This window comes from Heterodontus francisci, chromosome 8, assembly GCF_036365525.1.
Source record: "Heterodontus francisci isolate sHetFra1 chromosome 8, sHetFra1.hap1, whole genome shotgun sequence".
Lineage (NCBI taxonomy): Eukaryota > Metazoa > Chordata > Chondrichthyes > Heterodontiformes > Heterodontidae > Heterodontus > Heterodontus francisci.
In genome coordinates, this window is record NC_090378.1 from 45,424,446 (window position 1) to 45,448,229 (window position 23,784).

The 23,784-nt window shown below is 43.6% G+C and overlaps 2 protein-coding genes across 6 annotated transcripts in view; one reads left to right on the forward strand and one right to left on the reverse strand.

Moving 5' to 3' along the window:
- On the forward strand, positions 1-18,740 carry tmem69 (transmembrane protein 69). 5 transcript variants are annotated; one of them, XM_068037074.1, is made up of 3 exons: positions 1-50; positions 4,997-5,057; positions 13,922-18,740. In XM_068037074.1, the coding sequence occupies exons 2-3, from the start codon at positions 5,013-5,015 to the stop codon at positions 14,633-14,635; spliced, it is 759 nt and encodes a 252-aa protein (XP_067893175.1). In that variant the 5' UTR covers positions 1-50; positions 4,997-5,012; the 3' UTR covers positions 14,636-18,740. The 5 variants fall into 5 exon arrangements, with proteins under 5 accessions (XP_067893175.1, XP_067893173.1, XP_067893174.1 ...); XM_068037072.1 differs by lacking the exon at positions 1-50 and adding an exon at positions 57-226; XM_068037073.1 differs by lacking the exon at positions 1-50 and adding an exon at positions 57-153.
- ipp (intracisternal A particle-promoted polypeptide) overlaps positions 17,776-23,784 on the reverse strand; it is a 21,398-nt gene continuing 15,389 nt past the window's right edge. The window contains exons 6-8 of the mRNA XM_068037070.1: positions 23,047-23,169; positions 20,961-21,181; positions 17,776-19,179 (exon numbers count right to left, since the gene is read on the reverse strand). Of these exons, the coding sequence (XP_067893171.1) occupies positions 18,955-19,179; positions 20,961-21,181; positions 23,047-23,169 (569 nt within the window). The 3' untranslated portion in view covers positions 17,776-18,954. The remainder of the gene's footprint in view (positions 19,180-20,960; positions 21,182-23,046; positions 23,170-23,784) is intronic.

A 23,784-nucleotide genomic window follows, 5' to 3' on the forward strand; every position in this document is an offset into this window, starting at 1 on the left:
CGGAACTGATTGGGGGTGACCCGGAAGGGAACTTGTCGGCTGCTTTCAAGGTTCCTCTGACTTTCTCTTATGGGTCAGGGATTTGGGTTTAATTTTTACGGAATTAAGTTTGGTAATTTTGTTGGTTGATTTCTGTGGGTTTTCTCGGCGGAGGTAAGCGTGTGTTTCTCTTTGTCGTTCGTGCCCAGGGACAGAGCCGTCTCATCCTCTGGGGTTCGGCCAGTTGGTATGTTCCAAATTCAAACATTACTCATTATCATTGGGGTTGGCGCTGTCTCAATCTGATAGCTATCACTTTACAAGGTGAACACACAACTCCATGTTGTTAAATGGGTCTGTAATCGGTGTCATTCTTATATATATATATTTTAAATAACATCAGTCTTGTCAACTGGCAAAGCTCTAATCATTTGTAATGTTTGGAGATGTTTGATGAAGTTTATTCAACTGAATTGCTGTATAATCCCTAAATCTTGTAAAGAGAATTAACTGGCCACGAATCAATGAGTTTCGGATGTTCTTGTGTTTCCAGGGATGGATAGATGAAATGGGAGGGGGAGGGGGAGGGGGGGGGAGGGTTAGTGAAAACAACAGGTCGGTGCTTGGGTTGGGGTTGGTGACCCCTTGTTGGAAAACTTATAGCAGGATGGTCTGCATCCTTGGTGTTGACCTCTTTTCATTCATCAGCAACTGGAGCTGGCTCCGTTTTGCCAGTTCTTTTTATGTTTCTGTTAAGGGGGTTGGTTAGCTCAGTTGTCCAGAGTGTGGTACAGAAAGATGCCAACAGCATGGGTTCAATCCTCGTACTGGCTGTGGTAGTTCATGAAGGACAGCCTCCTCAGCTTGCCTCACGGTTGCATGACTGTCAAGATATATATTATCAACAGTCTCTCTGTAATGGGAAGAGATGCCAATGTACTTTGGAGGCAGTTCAGAGGAGGTTTACTAGATTGATATGTGGAATAAGCGGGTGGTCTTATGACAAAAGGTTGGACAGACTAGGCTTGTTTTCACTGGAGTTTAGAAGATTGAGGGGAGACTTGATTGATGTATATAAGATCCTGAACGGTCTTGACAGGATGAATGTGGAAAGGATGTTTCCTGTTGTGGAAGAATCCAGAACTAGGGGGCACTGTTTTAAAATTAGGTGTTGCCCTTTTAGGACATTGACGAGGAGAATTTTTTTCTCAGAGGGTTGTGCGACTTTGGAATTCTCTGCCTCAGAAGGTGGTGGAGGCAGGGACATTGAATATTTTTAAGGCAGAGGTAGATTCTTGTTAGGCAAGAGAATCAAAGATTATCCAGGGTAGATGGGAGTGTGAAATTCAAGACTGAAACAGATCAGCCATGGTCTTCTTGAATGGCAAAGCAGGTTCGCCGGGCTGAATGGCCTATTTCTGCTCCTAATTCATATAGTCGTAAGGGTCGATGGCTAGAACATTTTCTAAGAAACATTTCTCTTCATCACCTGGCAATTCTCACTAGAGGTTTATACTTCTGTTTCTAACTAACCATTCACACACTCTCCAATGTCTCATGTAAGTCTTCAGTTTTGCTCACCATGCCTCTTTTTGCTTCATGCAAATACCATTTCTGCCATTTAACAATCTTAACTGAAGCATTTTACAGGTCATTCTATTCATTTTTCTGTGTAAGTGATCATTTTTTTGTATTGTTTCATTTCTCTCTTGCCCCTTTTCTGTTCCTTTTTGAATGTAGTCTACCAGTAATATCTTACACTTCTGAGCAAGGGTTTATACCCAAACATCAACTTTTGTTTTCTCTACAGGTGCTGCTTAACATGTTGAGTGTTTCCAGTATTTTCAGTTTTTGTTTTAGATTTCCAGCGGCTGCTGTGTTTTACTACTTGTTCAATGATTTTAGTACCCAGCTGAGTACTGAATGAGTATTGGATCCATTGCAGGAGATGGGGGGAAAAAAGCTTCCATTGCCCTTTGGCTACAGTTCTTCCTGTTACTACCTGGCACCTATTTTGGCCACTATGTATGAACCAGCTCGGAGATCGAGATTATACATGACCAAATCCTCAGTTTTAGTGAAGGTGGTTAAGGGATAAATGTTGGCCTAGTCACCAAGAAAACTTCGCTGCTCTTCTATTTGAATAGTGCCCTGGGATCTGTTGTGTTGACCTGTGAGGGCAGCCGGGGCTGTGGTTTATTGTTTAATCCAAAGGTCAGCACTCCCTCAGGGTGACATTAAGGTGCCAGTCTAGATTGTGTGCTCAAGTCTCTATGTGGAGCTTGAACCCACAACTTTCAGAGAATCATAGAAATTTTAAGGCACAGAAGAAGGCCACTTGGCCTATCATGTCTGTGCTGGCTGAAAAATTATCCACCTACTCTAATCCCACCTTCCAGCATTTGGTCCGTAGCCTGCAAATTACGGTACTTGAGGTGCAAATCCAGACTCCTTTTGAATGAGTTGAGGGTTTCTGCCTCAACTACCCTTTCAGGCTTCCAGACCCCCACCACCCTCTGGGTGAAAAAGCTTTTCCTCATCGCCCCTCTAATTTTTCTACCAATCACTTTAAATCTATGCCCCCTAGCCACTGACCTCTCTGCTAAGGTGAATTGGCCCTTCACCTCCACTCTATCCGGGCCACTCAAAATTTTGTACATTTCAATCAGATCTCCCCTCAGCCTTCTCTGTTCCAAGGAGAACAACCCCAACTTATCCAATCCTTCCTCGTAGCTGCATTTTTCCAGTCCTGGCAACATCCTCGTAAATCTCCTCTGTACCCTCCCTAGTGCAATTACATCTGACTCAAGAGATGGGAGTGCAGGCACTGAAACAAGGGAGAATTGCTTTTCAAGCCAAAAAATATAAATGAGCATATGAGACCAGCAACTGCAGTTTAAATGCACAAGCCAAGTGCTTTAGGAGTTCTCAAGATAGCAATGTTAGTGTGCAATGCAGATGAGTCGTGTGAAAATCTAGTGTTGCTTGCAACAATGAACCAGCTGTCCTTTGTTATTGTTTTGGGCTTTACAACTGTGAATTGAATCCAAGTTGGGAAAAGGGATTGTTCTTCATTCAGCATCTTACATGTATGGTCGGAGTAATAGTGCCATTAGGGAGAATGGACGTCATAAAAGCTTCCAGCATAATTTAAAGTGCTGCCCTTGGCTAACATTTACATCTCTTTTGACATCTGCTGTCATCACCTAGCCATGCTTCTGCACTTTGTGGAGGTGCTTTCATTTGAAGAATGAGCAAGACCTTATAATGTTGCTAAATTTACTTTTGGGTAGAACTTCCCTGTTAAGCTATGGCTTGTAGTTATATTTGTAATGCTGCTTCAATGGTCCTTTGTGATTTTCCCATCAGGGGAGTTCAGTACAAAATAGCTATTCCAAGCTTGCATCAAAACAAATTTTAAGTTAAGAATTGGAAACCAAGAGGTCCCATTAAATGCACAGACAGTTAATTGTAATGTTTAGAATTATAGAGCAACAGGGAATAGACCAACCCAGCCAATTACCGTCCCATCAGCCTACTGTCAATCATCAGTAAAGTGATGGAAGGTGTCATCAACAGTGCCATCAAGCGGCACTTGCTTAACAATAACCTGCTCAGTTTGGGTTCCACCAGGGCCACTCAGCTCCTGACCTCATTACAGCCTTGGTTCAAACATGGACAAAAGAGCTGAACTCAAGAGGTGAGGTGAGAGTGACTGCCCTTAACATCAAGGCAGCATTTGACCGAGTATGGCATCAAGGAGCCCTAGCAAAACTGAGATCAATGGGGATCAGGGGGAAAAGCCTCCGCTGGCTGGAGTCATACCTAGCGCAAAGGAAGATGGTTGTGGTTGTTGGAGGTCAATCATCTGAGCTCCAGGACATCACTGCAGGAGTTCCTCAGGGTAGTGTCCTAGGCCAACCATCTTCAGCTGCTTCATCAATGACCTTCCTTCAATCATAAGGTCAGAAGTGGGGATGTTCACTGATGATTGCACAATGTTCAGCACCATTCGTGACTCCTCAGATACTGAAGCAGTCCGTGTAGAAATGCAGCAAGACCTGGACAATATCCAGGCTTGGGCTGATAAGTGGCAAGTAATATTCGCGCCACACAAGTGCCAGGCAATGACCATCTCCAACAAGAGAGAATCTAACCATCTCCCCTTGACATTCAATGGCGTTACCATCGCTGAATCCCCCACTATCAACATCCTAGGGACTACCATTGACCAGAAACTGAACTGGAGTAGCCATATAAATACCATGGCTACAAGGACAGGTCAGAGGCTAGGAATCCTGTGGCGAGTAACTCACCTCCTGACTCCCCAAAGCCTGTCCACCATCTATAAGGCACAAGTCAGGAGTGTGATGGAATACTCTCCACTTGCCTGGATGGGTGCAGCTCCAACAACACTCAAGAAGCTCAACACCATCCAGGACAAAGCAGCCCCTTGATTGGCACCCCATCTACAAACATTCACTCCCTCCACCACCGACGCACAGTGGCAGCAGTGTGTACCATCTACACCGAGGCTCCTTAGACAGCACCTTCCAAACCCACGACCTCTACCAACTAGAAGGACAAGGGCAGCAAATGCATGGGAACACCACCACCTGCAAGTTCCCCTCCAAATCACACCATCCTGACTTGGAACTATATCGCTGTTCCTTCACTGTAGCTGGGTCAAAATCCTGGAGCTCCCTTCCTAACAGCACTGTGGGTGTACCTACCCCACATGGACTGCAGCGGTTCAAGAAGGCAGCTCACCACCACCTTCTCAAGGGCAATTAGGAATGGGCAATAAATGCTGGCCTGGCCAGCGACGCCCACATCTCATGAATGAATTTAAAAAACTTTCCCTTTGCCAAGTGGTGACAGGAATAAAATTACCTAAATTCAAAGTATTGTTGGACCAAACATAACTCAATTTCTAAAATTCTCTTACTTATCTCTATAACAATATTGATAATCTATGGTATAGACAAATTTTAAGACTTTATTTTATTTTTTGCAGGTGTCCAACCCTTAAGATGTTTGCTTTTTTGGTGAGGAGATGCTTTCAAACAACTAGCAAAGTAAGTGTCTAGCATGCATAAAGAATACATTTGTTGGCACTACACACCACGTTTGAGAGCACTGCACCCTGCAGAGCTTTAACTTTTCCAGTGAAGAAGGCAGTAGCAAAAATAGATGTCAAGGCAATATAGACTAAAGGTGCTCAGGTTAATGTGGAAGTACAATAGGAGATCATCTAGATTCCTGTAGTAAGTCAAAAGGTTTGTTGAAAAGATAAATATGAATCTGTATTTTAATTCTAACAGCTGGTGGTTCAAAATCAAAACACTCAACTATCTTAATTCTTTTTAGGAGTTAATGTAGTACAAAAGATTTCAACCAGTAAAAATATGCTAATATAGGGATGGGATAGGGTGGGGAGGACGTTCAGCAGTTGAAAAAAATAGTTGAAATTGCAGGAACTTTTGAAGTCATTGCATAAAGTTATTGTCAGAATAAATCACATGGCAAAAGTTTCTCAGTAATACAGCACATTAGTATGATGTGTCACAGAGGTGTAGGATGAGAGGACTTTGTTGTGATTTTTATTGCTCCCCTATTTCCCGCAGGAGAACTTGCTAATCTCTGGGCATCTGAGGAATCAGCAGTAATTACGTAAACTTATATAATGCCTTTCATGTAACAAACTTCCAAAAGTTACTTCACAGGATATTGGAGGACACTTAGTGAGAAGTGGAGAAGTTACAAGAAGTGACTGAAAATGCAGTTGAAGGGGTGGATTTTCAGGAGGCTTTTGAAGACAGAAAATGTGGCACAGCAGAGAGAGAGCATTCCTAAGTGTACAGCCTTGGTGGATGCAAGCTTTGCCACAGTGGTTGAGCTATAGGTTGAAGACAATTACAGAGTTAGGTTACTTTGAAGCTACAGAAGATTTTGGAAAACTATTGAATGGATTTTAGGATCAATGTGGATCCAGCTTGAAGCAAACAGGTAAAGGAATGAAACTAATTGCCTGTGATGTAAGATTTCTAGCGGGAGCTGAACAGAATGTCTTCTGTCTTGCCGATATTGAGCTGAAAAAAGTTCTCCCTCACACTGGATTTGATGGCCCAAAGTTTGGTAGCAATAGCAGAATCAGGGGTAGCAGGGAGTTGGGTATCATTGACATACATTAGAACATTACAGCGCAGTACAGGCCCTTTGGCCCTCGATGTTGCGGCGACCTGTGAAACCATCTGACCTACACTATTCCATTTTCATCCATATGTCTATCCAATGACCACTTAAATGCCCTTAAAGTTGGCGAGTCTACTACTGTTGCAGGCAGGGCGTTCCACGCCCCTACTACTCTCTGAGTAAAGAAACTACCTCTGACATCTGTCCTATATCTATCATCCCTCAACTTAAAGCTATGTCCCCTCGTGTTTGCCATCACCATCCGAGGAAAAAGACTCTCACTATCCACCCTATCTAACCCTCTGATTATCTTATATGTCTCTATTAAGTCACCTCTCCTCCTCCTTCTCTCCAACGAAAACAACCTCAAGTCCCTCAGCCTTTTCTCGTAAGACCTTCCCTCCATACCAGGCAACATCCTAGTAAATCTCCTCTGCACCCTTTCCATAGCTTCCACATCCTTCCTATAATGCAGTGACCAGAACTGCACGCAATACTCCAGGTGCGGTCTCACCAGAGTTTTGTACAGCTGCAGCTGTTGAAGCTGACTCCAAAATATAGATTGCTTGGAGCATGAGAGAACTATATAACCATTGGTGATTAGTATGCTCAATTGTAAATGCACTGCCCAGTGTGGAACAGAGCCATGCAACCCACAAAGATCCCAGGTTCAATCCCAGGTCTGAGCTGAGATAGCCAGATCTGCAGCTGGGCCTCTGAAATTGGCCTCTGTGCTAGGGAGGGAAAAAAGTTAACAGGAGTTTCTTCCTGATTGCTATCCTATGACCAATGGTAAAAAGTATGAATGTGTTGATATCAAGTATAGAAAGAATCTGACTGGCTTGTGATGCTGGCTTATACATGAAGAATGGCCATTTGGGTGAAATTGCAATGTCACATCTGTGTCTCCATGGTCCATTAAAGACTTGTACCTTCAGCGGGAGGGTAGGATGGGGAAAGGTGAACCAGCCCTGCTCGTAGCCCAAAAGCAAAATACTGCAGATGCTGGAAATCTGAAATAAAAACAGAAAATGCTGGAAATACTCAGCAGGTCGGGCAGTATCTGTGAAGAGAGAAACAGTTAACATTTCAAGTCAATGACCTTTCATTAGAACTGTTTACAGTGGAGCTGAAGGAAAAAAACAATCTGTCCTACTGCTGCAAGCTTTGGTTGCTTTTTTAAATCCTTTCATGGGATGTGGGCATCGCTGGCAAAGGCAACATTTGTTACCTGTCCCTAATTTCCCTTGAGATGGTTGTTGTAAGCCGCTTTCTTGAACCACTGCAGTCCATCTGGTGCATTAGGAAGGGTGTTCCAGGGTTTTGATCCAGCGACAGTGAAGGAACGGCGATATAGTTCCAAGTCAGGTTGGTGTGTGTGTTGGAGGAGAACTTGCAGGTGTTGGTGTTCCCATGTATCTGCTGCCCTTGTCCTTCTAGATGGTAGAGGTCGCAGGTTTGGAAGGTGTTGTTGAAGGACCCTAGGCGAGTTGCTGCAGTGCATCTTGTATATGGTACACACTGCTGCCGCTGTATGTTGCTGGTGAAGGGAGTGAATATTTAAGATGGTGGATGGGGTGCCAATCAATCGGCCTGCCTTGTCCTGGATGATGTCGAGCTCTTGGAGACATGCTCATCCGTGTAAGTGAAGAGTATTCCATTAAGCTCCTGAATTGTGCTTTATAGATGGTGGCCAGGCTTTGATGAGTCGGGAGCTGAATTACGTGCCTCAGAACTCCCTGTAGAACTGCTCTTGTAGCCACAGTATTTATATGGCTTCTCCAGTTCAGTTTCTGCCCAATGGTAAACCCCAAGATGTTGATAGTGGAGGATTCAGCGATGGTAATGCCATTTAATTTATTTTATTTATTTAGAGATACAGCACTGAAACAGGCCCTTTGGCCCACCAAGTCTGTGCCGACCATCAACCACCCATTTATACTAACCCTACACTAATCCCATACTCCTACCACATCCCCACCTTCCCTATATTCCCCTACCACCTACCTATACTCGGGGCAAGTTACAATGGCCAATTTACCTATCAACCTGTAAGTCTTTGGCTGTGGGAGGAAACCGGAACACCCGGCGAAAATCCACGCGGTTCACAGGGAGAACTTGCAAACTCCGCACAGGCAGTACTCAGAATTGAACCCGGGTCGCTGGAGCTGTGAGGCTGTGGTGCTAACCACTGTGCCACCCCTAATTGGTTAGATTCTCTCTTGTTGGAGATGGTCATTGCCTGGCACTTGTGTGACGCAAATGTTACTTGCCTTTCATCAGCCCAAGCCTGAATGTTGTCCAGGTCTCGCTGCGTATGGACACGGACTGTTTCAGTATCCGAGGAGTTGCAAATGGTACTGAACATTGTGCTATCATCAGCAAACATCCCCACTTCTGACCTTATGATGGAAGGAAGGTCATTGATGAAGCAGCTGAAGATGGTTTGGCCTAGGGTACTACCCCGAGGAACTCCTGCAACGATGTCCTGTGATTGAGATGATTGGCCTCCAACATCCACAACCATCTTCCTTTGCGCTAGGTATGACTCCAGCTAGTGAAGAGGTTTCCCCCTGATTCCCATTGACTTCCATTTTGCCAGGGCTCCTTGATGCCACACTCTGTCAAATGCTGCCTTGATGTCAAGGGCAGTCATTCTCTCCTCCCCTCTTGAGTTCAACTCTTTTGTCCATGTTTGGATCAAGGCTGTAATGAGATCAGGAGCTGAGTGGCCCTGGCATAACCCAAACTGCGCATCAGTGAGCAGGTTATTGCTGTGTTAGTGCTGCTTGATAGCACCGTCGATAACGCCTTCCATCATTTTGCTAATGATTAAGAGGAAGCTGATGGGGTGATAATTGGCTGGATTGGATTTGTCTTGCTTTTTGTGGATGGGACATATCTGGGCAATTTTTCACATTGTTGTGTAGGTGCCAGTGTTGTAGCTGTACTGGAACAGCTTGACTAGGGGTGAAGCTAGTTCTGGTGCACAAGTCTTCAGTTCTCATGCTGGGATGTTGTCAGGGGTCACAGCCTTTGCAGTATCCAGTGCCATTAGCCGTTTCTTGATATCACGTGGAGTGAATTGAATTGGCTGAAGACTGGCATCTGTGATGCTGGGGACCTCAGGAGGAGGCAGAGTTGGATCATCCACTCGGCACTTCTGGCTGAAGGTGGTTGCAAATGCTTCAGCCTTGTCTTTGCACTGATGTGCTGGGCTCCCCCCCATCACTGAGGATGAGGATGTTTGTGGAGCCACTTCCTCCTGTTGGTTGTTTAATTGTCCACTGCCATTCGTGACTGGATGTGGCAGGACTGCAGAGCTATCAGCTGATTCGTTGGTTGTGGGATTGCTTAGCTCTATTGCATGCTGCTTCCGCTGTTTGGCATGCATGTGTTGTAGCTTCACCAGGTTGACACCTCATTTTTAGGTATGCCTGTTGCTACTCCTGGCATGCTGTCCTGCATTCTTCATTGAAGCAGGGTTGATCCTTGGCTTGATGGTAATAGTAGAATGAAGGGATATGCTAGGCCATCAGGCCCACAGCCCCTCCTGGATACCCAGTTTTGAGCTTCTAGATTTGTTCTGAATCTATCCTATTTAGCACATTGGTAGTGCCACGCAATATGATGGAGGGTATGCTCAGTGTGAAGATGGGACTTCGTCTTCACAAGGACTGTGCGGTGGTCACTCCTACCTATACTGTCATGGACAGATGCATCTGCATCAGTAGATTGGTGATGGCAAGGTCAGGTAGGTTTTTCCCTTGTTGCTTCTCTTACCACCTGCCACAGGCCCAATCTGGCACCTGTGTCCTTCATGGCTCAGTCAGTAGTGGTGCTACCAAGCCACTCTTGGTGATGGACAGTGAAGTTCCCCACCCAGAGTACATTCTGTGCCCTTGCCACCTTCAGTGCTTCCTCCATGTAGTGTTCAACATGGAGAAGTACGGATTCATCAGCTGAGGGACGGAGGTTTCCTTGCCCATGTTTGAGCTGATGCTATGCGACTTCATGGGGTCTGCAGTCAATGTTCATGACTCCTGGGGCAACTCCCTCCCCACTGTGCCACCGCCTCTGCTGGTGCAGGGAGGGTGATGCCGGTGTCCGGGACATTGGCTTTAAGTTATGATTCTGAGAGTAAGACAATTCAGGTTGTTGTTTGAGTAGTAGTGGGACACTTCTCCCAATTTTGGCACAAGCCCCCAAATGTTAGTTATGAGGACTAGTAAGGTGTGCCTTTGTCATTTCCGGTTCCTGAGTCGTGCCAGGTGGTTGGTCCAGTGTTCTTACATTTTTACCTTTCTGCAGCAGTTTGATACAAGAAGTGGCTTGCTGGGCCATTTCAGAGGGCAGTTAAGTCAAATACATTGTGTCTGGAGTCCCATGTAGGTTAGTCCAACTAAGGACGGCAGATTTCCTTCCCTGAAGAACATTAGTGAACCTGGTGGTTTTTTTATGACCATCGATGAATCGATCTAGCTTTCACTTCCAGATTTTTATTAATTAATTGAATTTAAATTCCACCAGCTGTCATGGTGGGATTTGAACCCATGTCCCCAGGGCATGAGCCTGGGCCTCAGGATTACTAGTCCAGCGATAGTACCACTACGACACCGTCTCCCCAATACTGCATGTAATAATGTAATTTACTATTATGGGGGGGTACATGGGAAAAACACTCCCCCCCCGCCCCCCAACCACTCCTGTCTATCTAGTTAATGTATATGTTTTGATGGCACCAGCATCCAGATCAAATGTAAGCAGAGCTTTTAAGTCAGTAATTCTGAGAACCTAGTCCTTTGAACCTTGTTGTATCAAAGTGTAGCAGACCTGAGAAATAGGGTTGTACAATTTTGTATTACCACAACCATAATTTAAACTGATTAGTTGGGGTTAGTAATTCTGAAAAGATCCTCTTCCTCCTTACACAAGAAAAAAATTTATCTTTGAAAATTTAGTTTGTAGAGAAGTGTTTTTCATATTATAGAGAACGAATATAGGTCACATTGGTAGTAAAAGCAAAATACTGCGGATGTTGGAAAACTGATTTAAAAACAAAGTGCTGGAAGTACTTAGCAGGTCTGGCAGCATCTGTGGAGGGAGAAGAGTTAACGGGCTGAATTTTACACTGCCCCCCAGTGGGTCGGTGTAAATTGAGCACGAGGCTCCGGGAGGCCTTCCTGCTTCCACCTCTGGCCAACTTTACGCCGCGCAGGTCGATCAAGGCCCTTAGGTGGCCACTTTAGGACCTTCGCCTGCTCACGGGTGTTTTACCCATGGCAAGCGGGCCTGCTGGGGACATGAAAGGCTGCCCAGCGATAGCTGCTGGCCTTTCCGTGTGCTGAGGGAGGGCGCCATGGCAGTCGGGCACAGGGTGCCAGACAGAGGGTGGCCCCTGCCTTCCAACCCACCGCCGGGACCCTGGACAACCCCTTCCCCCAAACCACCACTTTGCCTTGCTGGCACAACCGATTTCCACCCCCCCCCCCCCCCCCCCCCCCCCTCCCGCCGGAGAGGCAACCCCAACTTAAATGGACTCCTGGCTCCATGGCATCCTCCTCAGTCGGCCAGGCTGCAGTCCTAGCTGTGGCCACAGCACCCGGTGGCGCTGCTGGGGCTGAGCTGCTGGCCCCTTGATTAGTGACAGCTCAATGAGGCGGAACCTCCTCCCTCAAACGGGTGGAGTCCCACCTCGGGACAATTAAAGCCTGGGGACCAGTAAAATGCGGGTCAGATCCCCGGGCTAGGCAGAACTGGGTTCACCACCGACTTATACATCAGTGGCGAAGTCCCGTCCGCCGAAAGTAAAATTCCGGCCAACGTGTCAGGTCTGTGACCTTTCATCAGAACTGGCAAAAGTTAGAAATGTCATAGGTTTTAAGCAAGTGAGGTGGGGGTGGGTTGGGGGGGGGAAAGAGAACAGAAGGGAAGGCGTGTGATAGGGCAGAGGGCAGGAGAGATTAATTGACAAGGAGGTCATGAGGCAAAGGCAAAGTGTTCATGGTGTGGTGAAAGACAAAGCATGAGTGCAGAGAGAGTGTTAATGACAGAATAATGAACAGCTCTGTCCAAAAGCACGAACATGAAAAACCAGGTTTCAGGCAGGCACATGGTAAAAAATTGATTAGACAAAATAAAATAATAATGAAAAGTTTGCTGACAATGCAACCACTAGATGGCGCAGTACTAGCACATGTGCAAATGCACCCTCTTCTACTGAAATATCACTGTCTGCGATGTCTCAGGCAGCTGCCAGTAATAAAGATGGTGGTGCTCAATTTATCACAAAAAACAAATTCAACCTGAAAATCCCCTCAATGGTTGCTATCGCCACCTCCATCCAGCCCCAACAGTTCCCTGCTCCCTCCTGTCATTGCACTTCTCTTTGCCGCTTCCTTCTGCACCCATCTTCTCGCCGCTCGCTTGTTTGCCGCTGCCTTCCGTTATCCATTCGCTCCAGTCTCGCCGCTCACTTCCCCACCTCCTCGCTCCATGCCACTCGCTCCAACGTTCAATTCTTCCCCGCTGCGCCACCCGAAGAAGCAAGGCAGACTGCGAGGGGGATGTGGGAGTGAGTGGCTGAGAGGAGGGACGCCTGAAACGAGCAGCCAAGGGAGTGGGGGGAGTGAGCGGCTGGGGGGAGAAGCTGCAAGGTCTGGAGTGAGCGGCTGGGTGTGTGGGGGGGAAGCAGCCAGTGGGGAGAAAGCGTCGAGGGCGAGAGCGCAAGGCTGAGAAGTGATAAGTGGAGAGGCCTACAGCGAGCGGCTGGTGGGGCGGGAGCGAACGCGGGCTGGGGGAGCGAGTAGCTGAGGGAGGGGAGTGGAGGGTGAAGCGGCGATTGAAGCAGGGATGGTGGGAGGGAGTGGATTACGGGTGAATGGAGATGGCTATTGAGGTGTGAGAACGTCATTGCATGGTGACATCATGTGCGCATTCATACTGGCAAACTGGCAAATGTTCACATGCACTGATGACGTCCGCGATTGCTCTGTGTATGCTCTTTGCAATGAAAAAGGGCCCGTTATGCTCTGAAATTATTGAACTCAATGTTCAGTCCGGAACATTTCTGTCCTTGGCCTGCTCCAGTGTCTATCAACGCAAACTTGAGGAACAGCATCTCATTTTCGGATTAGGCACTGTACAGCCTTCCGGACTGAACATAGAGTTCAATAATTTCAGAGCATGACTGGCCCTTTTTTTTATTAATTTTGTTTTTTTTCCCATGTGCCTGCCTTAAAATTGATTTTTCATGTTTGTGCTTTTGGACAGAGCTGTTCATTATTCTGTCATTAATACTCTCTCTGCAATAATGCTTTGTCTTTCACCACACCATGAGCACACTCCCTTTGCCTCATGACCTCCTTGTCAGTTAATCTCTCCTGCCCTCTGCTCCATCACATGCCTCCCCTTTTGTTCGCTTTCCCCTCCCCCACCTACCTCACCTCACTTGCTTAAAACCTATTTCATTTCTAACCTTTGCCAGTTCCGATGAAAGATCACAGACCTGAAACGTTAACTCTGCTTCTCTCTCCACAGGTGCTGCCAGACCTGCTGAGTATTTCCACCACTTTGTTTTTATTTCAGGTCACATTGTAGGTTGTGTTACAGATGTATGTGCTCAGGACAGCAGTATACCATGAAATTCCAAGCTCAATTCTGTAGCTTGCTGTAGTTAATACAAATTCTGAGTCCAGTGCATGCCACCCATATGTATTGTATTAATTATTGTTACTCTGTACTCTAGGTTCAGAAATTAACATCACAGTTTTCAAATGAATCAAGAAACATGATTTCATATCATTTATTGGCCCATTGCACACAAAGAAGAATTCTGACGTATCGAAACATTAAGTACTTACAAAGATCTGCATCTTTCTGGACTCAGACAAGCTGTTTTCATGTGTCCTCTCAAGCAGCCAAGATAAAGAAAGTGGAGGAACCAGAGAAACGTGAATTAGACTTAATAAGATACGATTTCAGAGAACTGAAGAACAGTCCCAAACCTGCCCTCTACCTTGGCTATGGTGGATTAATTCCTTTTGTATCAGCTCCCCTTGTAATGGCCATAACAGAAACATATTTCCCTGAACTAGCTTTTGCCCAAATAGCATATGGAGCAACGATTCTCTCTTTCATTGGAGGAGCACGATGGGGATTTTCAATTCCAGAATGCAGTCCTGCAAAACCCGACTGGTTGAATCTGGGAAATAGTGTGGTTCCTTCCTTGCTAGCCTGGATAGCCTTACTCTTTCATGATAATCTCACTGAAGCAACAATTCTGATCATCATGGGCCTAGGTATAGCATTGCATTATGACTTAGCCTTACTCCCAGGTTATCCAGGTTGGTTTAGAGCTCTTCGAACAGTATTGACTGTGGTAGCAACATTCTCCTTAGTTGCCACTTTAATTATCAAAAATACATATCCTGAGAAAAAGCTTGCGTTTGATAAAAAATAAAATCATCATGGCACATTTTTTTAAAAACTGACAAATAGAACTGTAGTGTAGAGAAACCCACTAAAGAGGATGATTAACAACTAATTCATGAATGCATTATATTTCAGAGGGAGGCTCATCACTGACAGTACCTTTTGAAAATCTAGCTATTGAAAAATCTCTAACTTTCACATTATTTCTTGTGTATTTTGGTTCCTTTTTGTTTAAACTGATCATGTAGAAGTATTGTCAATATTGTGACCTAGCAAAAAGAGGAAAAAATACTACCATGAGTCATTTTAGCCTGGATAAAAGTCTGTCAAAGTATTTTTTGGCTCTTAGATTGTTTGTTTATTCTTGGCTACAATCCTCACACAAGGTTAAAGGCAGTTATTGCAGTTTTACACAAACTGGATCAAATTTACATTACAGTCTAACCAATATTTGCATTTCAGAACATGGCAGAGGTACAAATAATAGCAGAAATCTTGTGTGTATGATTTGATTGTTTGCATGATACCTGGACAGGGACTAATTGAGCAGGTAACCATATTGACATAGATCAATAAATAAAACCATCTCATTTAATTCCAAGTATCCAAGGAGATTGACATCCTAAGATTGTCAGTTTATTTGGAGTGACAATGTAGGTCAGGCCAGGGCCATGATTAATTACAGTCACTTTGCTCGACAACTCTGCCGATGAGCTTCCTATTGGCTTATATCAGGCAAGCCCCCACCCCCCCACCTGCCAAGACTGAGGCACACATTACTTCGCCACATGAACATTAAAACTTAAAATTGCAAGCCCCTAACTGGAAAGACATTTGCATAGTAACAGACAGTATTGGAACAAGGGACAAAGGGCTATGCCTTGACACATTCAACCAATAATGGACTTTTGATTACCAGACATTGAAGCATTCCGGGTTAACTACTAAGATGGCCAAATACACAGAAGAAGTGGTCAGACCAGTTTTGGTCACATGACTTGACTGGTGTTTTTGAATTTAAACTTCCAACAGAGAATTTGTGATCAGAAAGCTCCTGGTTTGAGAACATCCCTCTCCTGTCTGCTCTCAGCTCACTCTCACCAGCTTCAGAAACCAATGAAGACATGTGAACCTCAAAGAGAGAAAAGTCTCCTACGTTGAAGAATAATACTGCGCCCCAATGAAAAGTAAGAGCTGCCTACAATCAGGGACTCTACAGTGAGCTGGAACCACAGAAACAGTAACCAGAAACCGCCTTTAGAGACTTGCCTCAAACCTTTCCATTTTATTTTTTCTTCTCTTTTCTGTCCCTATCTGCATGTGTGTATCGCGTGTGCATGCTAGCGTGGGCGCATCATATATCCGTAGGCATTAACCATATTAAAGTTTGAGGTTTAATAAATTTCACTTTTCTCCTTTAAACTGAAAGAAGCCTGTTTATGCTCATTCCTTTGCCTTATAATTGGAAAGCTGTGAAGAAGGAATCACAAAGGGGGAGCTCAAAACACAGTATATTTAAAAATAAAACCCTGTTACAATAAGACCAGGTGAAGACAGCAACAGACCCCTGGACACCTTTCTCACCTGGTCATTACACTTATATTTGGCAGTATCAGCTCAGTGAGTCAGTCTGAAGCAAGCAGAGACTTTGCTGGTATTTTGTTACCTGAGAAATGAGTGGCAATATTTCAAGGATCACTTTTGAGATGTTGGAGGAAAAGCATCTTACATTTTAAGTTTTCACATTTTACAGTTTTTAAATTACTCTGAAGATACTTTTCATACTGAAGACTAATCATTTAGCTGTTTAATGGTAAATAGATTTGACTACTAGTTTAGACTCTGAACCTCAATCTGGTAAAGCATATTCAAACTGTCCATTGAAGACAAGGAGGGCATGGGGTGGCATCTGATATATTCCAGTCAACGAGAATATAAGGGCATGGGTTCACTATTCAATTTGTTGGACTTGATACACTTATATTGGGAAGATAAGGATAACTACTTCAGCATGTTTACCGGAGTGGTCATTAATGCTGAATTCAAGTAGTATATCCAGCGTAAAAATCCCAAAATGTAACAGTCCTCGTAGAAAAAAATTAGAAAAAAGTATTGTACTTTGCAGTATTGACATTTTTGTTTGCATCCTCTATTAAACATTAGATACCTGAGCTAAAATTATGTTAGTAAACATTTTGAGTTTGCACTAAAAGCTTGATGTGTTACTAATAAAATGCTCATCTCCTGTAAGTATGGTGCAGTCAGTCTGTCTTTGGATCATAGTATTAAGAAACCAAACATCCATCTTGGGTGAAATTCTGAGATTTTTGAATGTAAGTTTTTTTTTACAAATTAATCCACCTAATGGAGAAATTAACTAAACTATTGTACCCATAGTAATGTTTTACACTAGTAGATCTCTCATGGTGTTGCTTGTGAATAGTCTGGAAGAAGTGCTGTTCAGTTGGTTAAATTGGTGTTTCAACCTCATAAGTTCTGTTTCAGAACACTGCTCTATGTTCCCTAGGGGCAAGTGTTCTAAATATGCAAATTCAGATAACTAGCTCCTTTAAAACTGCTGAGGTTAACTAAAGAGCAAATGTATCTGCTTTTGGATTGTGGGGTCCAGGTCAGAAGAGCACAACATTTAGCAGATTTTATTTTTTATTATTTTGTATCACAAGCTTCTTTGTTCAATCTGTGAAGTTCCTTTCTTTGCACATGTACACAAAGCTGACTTGGCATGTTCAATGTTTTTAAAGTTCTCAAGACTGCAGTACTAGCAAAGGCTGTTGCTTAATTGGGTGGATTTTAACCAATCGCGGAACCACCTTTATCAGTCCTGCAGGCCTGGAAATGTTAAAGAGCTACAGCATCTCTCTGGTTCTCTGTGGTGCATTATTTGTAGATGTGCACCGCCAGCCAAAGCACAACAAGCAATGTTGTCCAAATGCCGTCAGGCATCTGCAGTATTTGGAAGGCCCTTAATCTCTGCAGCAACAATATATTTGACAACAGCAGTTGTTCAACATATACATATCACATCTGCATAAATAAACTAGGCTTGCTAAAAAACCTAGAAATGGAACACAAAAGTCACAACAAATTACATAACTACAAGTTTATATATCTTAATGAAGATTAATATTCAAGTATTGCTATAGTATTAGAACAGTAGATTTTGTTCATTAAATGTGCTTTTTAAATGTGCTATATAAATGCAAGTTTATTATAAATGTAATAAAAGCATCCCAAGGCATGTCAGAGGAGCATTTGATAATATTTGATACCCAGCCACATAGACATATTAGGATAGAAGAGAAAAAGCTTGGTCAAAGATGTGGGTTTTAAGGAGCAACATAAAAGGAGACAGAGTGGAGAGATTTAAAGAGGGAATTCCAGAGCTTAGAGCCTAATTAGCTGAAGGCACGGCCACCAATGAAAAACTGAAGATACTACACCAGCTTATGTGAAATATTGTAAATTCTACGCATCTGAATAAAATTAAAAAGCATCTCGCTTTTCATTGTTGTATAGATATAAGCAAAACAATTAATTGTGCTAGAATACATTTATTAAGAAAATATAGATAAAAGAAACCATCAGTATATATCAATCCATACACTGAGAAATAAAGCTTTATTCGGTACATAAAGCCACCAGGTAATAATCCATTGCTCAGCTGTCTTGTACTGTTAACACTTATGATAAAATAATATGTAGAGCCAGTTCCAGATATAGTGTAGACTCTGGAGAGCACTTAAAAAAGGCATTTGTTCAGCTCAGTCACTGCACACACCCCATAAGAAACATTCACTCGGCTACAGTCAAGGAAATCTTCACTGACTACATCCAACCCCTAAATGTTAAAAATTGATGTTTTGTGCAAATACTGTATGTTGCTTCAAGTTTTTCTTTTTCTAAACTGCACTGTATTGAAATGAAAACACAGCTTTTAAGAAATCAGTTGTTTGATGTTTTGGTTAATTGTATTTGCTATCAGAATTTTAAAACTCGACATTAACTTGGGTAACGTTACTGTGAAAATTCCAATGATTGTGGCATGTGTTAAAATTCACTTCTAGGTTTAAATCTGTAATTTTACTTCAAATAAACTTGAAACATGCATATTTCACTTAGAGCAGTAACACAACCTTAATTCTTTTTGTATATTAGCACTAATGTGGCCAGCTCTGCACTGAATCCTTAACTTGAAACCCAATAGTAGCTGTCCAAACTCATGAAAATTTCCTTTATCACAATGGAAATAGGTGATGACAGTTCAATTTGGCATACAGGTTTTCTCCATCTAGGAGTCATTTTGATTAAATCGCAGAAGGCAATCAGTTACAGCACAGCTACTCCCCCATCACAGCGGCTAGTTATCATGTTCCCAATTTCTATCCACGTGTCAGTATGAGGATCATACACTTCAACAGAGTCCAGAGTAACAGGAGCGGAGGAATCTCTACCTGATGTTCGACCTCCAACTGCATAAAGGAGGCCATTAACAGCAATGACCGAAACACCCGCTCTTGCCATTTTCATAGGTGAAACCTCAAACCACTTCTCCTGGAAAAGGAGGGCGGGGTGGAGGAAGTAAGAAGTAGAAAAGAGAAATCTGAATTCACTAAATCACACAAGTTGCTGGACTGATACGATCCAGCAGGTCACCTTGAAGGGCCACTTGAGAAGCCTAGCAATACACCACAATAATGGCATGTCTCACGAATGTATTTATTTCGAGATACAGCACTGAAACAGGCCCTTCGGCCCACGAAGTCTGTGCCGACCAACAACCACCCACTTATACTAACCCTACAGTAATCCCATATTCCCTACCACTAGGGGCAATTTACAATGGCCAATTTACCTATCACCTGCAAGTCTTTGGCTGTGGGAGGAAACCAGAGCCACTCGGCGGAAACCCATGCCGTCACAGGGAGAACTTGCAAACTCTGCACAAGCAGTACCCAGAATTGAACCCGGGTCCCTGAAGCTGTGAGGCTGCGGTGCTAACCACTGCGCACCTGATTTCCAAGACCGTTTAGTATCATTCAGCTTCAAAAGAAACGACATAAAACACGATGCAAATTTGTGCCCAGAGTTCCTGATCTCAAACTATTGCTATGCAGAAGTGGAGGGCAGAGTAGATAGGTAATCAGTGTGTTGTGATGAACAGCCTTTTCACCTTATTCACAGTGGATTGAGCCATTGGCTTAGTGGTAGCATTTGCACTTGAGTTGGAATGTAGAGGGTTTGAACCCTGCTCCCTTTATTCCAGGCAAATGGAGTTCCAGCTCTGAATTCTGAATTAATATCCAGTGGAATACTCAAGTCTAGTGGGAGTGGGTATCTCCAACCAACACCCCCATCCAACCCCTCCTTGTATGGGTTGTGGCAGCCTTTAAAACCCTCCCGTTGTATAGGACCAAGAGTCTGATATAAAGATGGTTATGGCCATGAAAGGACTGTCAGACCAATCAGCCTGTGAATCCTTCCTTTGAAGACATGAAAACAATCTCATTCACAGTAGTGACTGAACCAAACATTTCTGTTTACGGAAGGGGAACATATGCAAAACAGTTCTTAAAAAATTAAATACTGAATTTACCAGCAGTGACCTCTATTGGTGGGTTTGTCCTATGTCACAACATGTTCCATCATTAGCAGCTAGACAATAAAACTTCTGGCACGGAACATTCCAATAAAACCAATATAAATCTCCTATTCTCTACTGCAAAGGAACAATAGGGGAGATATTGCTCTTTGTTGCATGAGGCAAATGCTCAATTCCCAGCAGCAAAATGTTTCTACAGGTCGCTGCAGCCGCTAACCTGCTAAGGGATTTCTGCAGCTCCCCTAAATGTTATCCTTCCAGTAGGTGCAGGCTAGCCTATTTACTACATTGAGGCACAAGGGAGCATTCTTGGGTTCTTGCCTCAATTTCCTCAGATCAGCACTTGAAGAAAGTTGATGACTGAGCTTGTACTGGGACCCTCAATAGATCAGAGGATCTGCAGATGTCACGCAGGCAGGCTGAAGTAGCTTGCTCCAGATAACCTTTGGGGATTGGGGTCTTCCTGTTAATGGTTTCCAAGGCTGTAGCTGCACCTCTCCTTTCACACCCTGAACCCAGAGCAAGGCCTTGTCAGGATCAAGCTAATGGCACCTGCTAGGCACCCAGCATAGGCCCCAGAGACAAAAAGAAAACTTAACAAATCTCAACAGTATTGAATTATCTCTCAATGTGTTTTCTCACTGCAATCATACCAAACTATAGATTTATGTTCTTCAAAAGAGAAAAATAAAGTAAATTGTTGTAATAAAATTAGAAAACAAACTACACCCACCTCCTGAAGTGAATACTTCTCCACTGTTCGCAGCGCATTCTGAGTCTCATTCCACCCTCCAACAGCATAAATACAGTCATTCAGAGCAGCTACTCCAACATATGCTCTTTTTGTCTTCATATCATCTAATGTCGTCCAACGCTTTGTGATGGGATTGAACATTTCAGCTGAATGAAGTTCTGACCCAGAGTCACTCAAACCTCCAACAACATAAATTAAACCTATGAGACAATTAGATATTTCTGACTTGTATTGATAATCATTTGATTCTTTTTTGAAGTTTGTCAAATCTATTGAAATGTTTTTGGCACAGGCTTTAAAATCTTGAAATGTGAACTTCCTGATTGGCAGTAACAATCCTTGCTGGAAAGCAAACCTGTGGATAGGTGCGGAATTTGCTACAACTACTTTTATACTTGAATAGCCTAGCTTCTAACATTACCCAGTTGTGCACATGAAAAATGGACATTTGAGTGCGATATAGGAGGGCAGCTGCAGGAACCCAGCAAGATTCAGGGCAGAAAGGAGAAAACGGGAAAACAAATGAGAATTTAAGCCTATATCTTATTCAATCCTCAATCTAATATCTAAGAAATGAAAGTACAATAAAGTCAGTGTAATAACAAAGAATTTGTTTTTAAATAGCACCTTTAACAAGTAAAATGTCCAAAAACATTTCATAGGAGTGTTAGCAAACAAAATTTGACATTGAGCCACAAAAGGAGATATTAAGGCAGATGAGCAAAAGCTTGGTCTAAGAGGTAGGTTTTACAGTATCTTAAAGTAGGAAAGGGAGGGATTCCAGAGCTCAGGACCTTGGCAGCTGAAGGCACAACCACCAAAATTGGAGTGAATAAATCAGGATGTCCAAGAGGCTAGAATTAGGTAAGTGCAGATAGCTGAGAAGTGCAGGGCTGGAGGAGATTAAAGAGATAGGGAGGGGCAAGGCCATGGAGGGATTTGAAAACAAGGAGAGGATTTTAAAATCAAGGTGTTGCTTAACCGGGACTCAATGTAGGTCAGTGCGCACAGGGGAGATAGCTGAATGGGACTTGGTGCAAGTAAGAACACGGACAGCAGAGTTTTGGATGACCTCAAGATAACGAAGGATAGAATATGGGAGGCCGGTCAGGAGAGTGTCATAGAATCACTTACAGCACAGAAGGAGGCCATTCGGCCCATTGAATCCATGCCAGCTCTCCACGGAGCTATGTTGAAACAGTCAAGTCTAGAGGTGACAAAGACATGGACGAGGGTTTCAGCAGCAGATGAGCCAAGGCAGGGGCAGAGATGGGTGATGCTATGGAAGTGGAAATAGGCGGTCTTAGCAATGGTGCAGATACGTGGTTGGTCGCTCAGCTCAGGGCAAAATATGACACCAAGGTTGTGAACAGTCTGGTTTGGCCTCAGACTGCTGCAGGGAGGGGAATGGAGTTGGAGGCTAGAGAACAGAGTTTGTAGTAGGGACCGAAGACAACGGCTTTGTTCTTTCCAATATTTAGTCGGAGAACATTTCTGCTCATCCAGTACCGGAGATTGGACAAGCAGTCTGACAATTTAGAGACAGTGAAGTGGCCGACAGAGGTAGATGTGGGTGTTATCAGAGCACATGTGAAAACTGGTGTTGTGTTTTCAGATGATATCGCCAAAGGGCAGCATGCAAATGAGAAAGGGTAGGGGCAAGGATCAATCCTCTGAGGACACGACACATGGGAGCAGGTGATTTTCTGGTACGACAGGATAGATAAGAATGGAAGTAAGTGAGTGCAGTCCCGCCCAATTGGACGATGGTAGAGAGGCATTGGAGGAAGATAGATTGGTCACCTATGTCAAAGGCTGCGCACAGGTTGAGAAGAACAGGGAGATAGTTTGCCTTTGTCACAATCACACAGGATGTCATTTGTGACTTTGATAAGCACCGTTTCGGTACTATGGTGGGACAGAAGCCGGATTACTCAGGTTTGTAAGATCATACCACCATGCACAACTTTGACATCTACCGCAGACAATCTTAATAACCATATGGTAAGACAAATTTGTCAAAAAAAGAAATCAGTGAGTCATATTCTGGTAGGTAGTTCCATACCTTGCATTTCACAACACCCAAAGTAGTATCGAGGGACAACCATATTACCAATAACTTCCCACTTATTGTCAGAGGGGTCGAATCTTTCCATAGTCTTCCCAATGTCTGCTCCAACCCAGCCTCCTGGAAATATTAAAAATATGTGCAGATTGTTATTAATAAGTACTCTGAATCCTCACATAATCTCATATAGCTGCCCTTCTGGCTCACAGAACCCCATCACAAGTTAATTAAAAAAATTAAAGTTGGTTACATTTGCTTATTTAATTGTTAAATCTGTATGTGAATTCATTCCTAATCTCCCCACCACCTCCCCCCGCCATGAGATCTGAAGGGCTCATGACTTCCACATGACTGTTCTTCTGTATTCAAGATTGATATCAACTGCAATGTCCCCAAGTCTGAATGGTCTTGTTTCAGTTAGACTCACAAGAGAGTACTTAGTGTTAAACAAAATGCACCTGTAATTAAAAACAGAAAGTACGCAACAGGCCAGCTCATTCAACTTATTGGTCTGTTTGCTTCAAGACTATATATGGCTATATGTGGATGAATAGCCTAACAATTTAAAGAACAAAGTCACCAGTGGAGCTCCTATGTATCTGTCATTCAAAAGTTGGTAATTATGTGGTCTAATACCAGCCAAGCCAATTATCCCCTTCAGCCATGTGTCCAAATTACACAGTTGGTACAGTGGACTGTCAGGTGATGCTGAACAGGAACTTATGGCATTGTCCA

What these genes read in the sequence shown, in the direction of transcription:
- tmem69 (XM_068037071.1), top strand. An exon ending in GCTTTCAAACAACTAGCAAA is followed by an intron (nt 5,058 to 13,921) that starts GTAAGTGTCTAG and finishes TCTGTACTCTAG; the next exon opens with GTTCAGAAATTAACATCACA.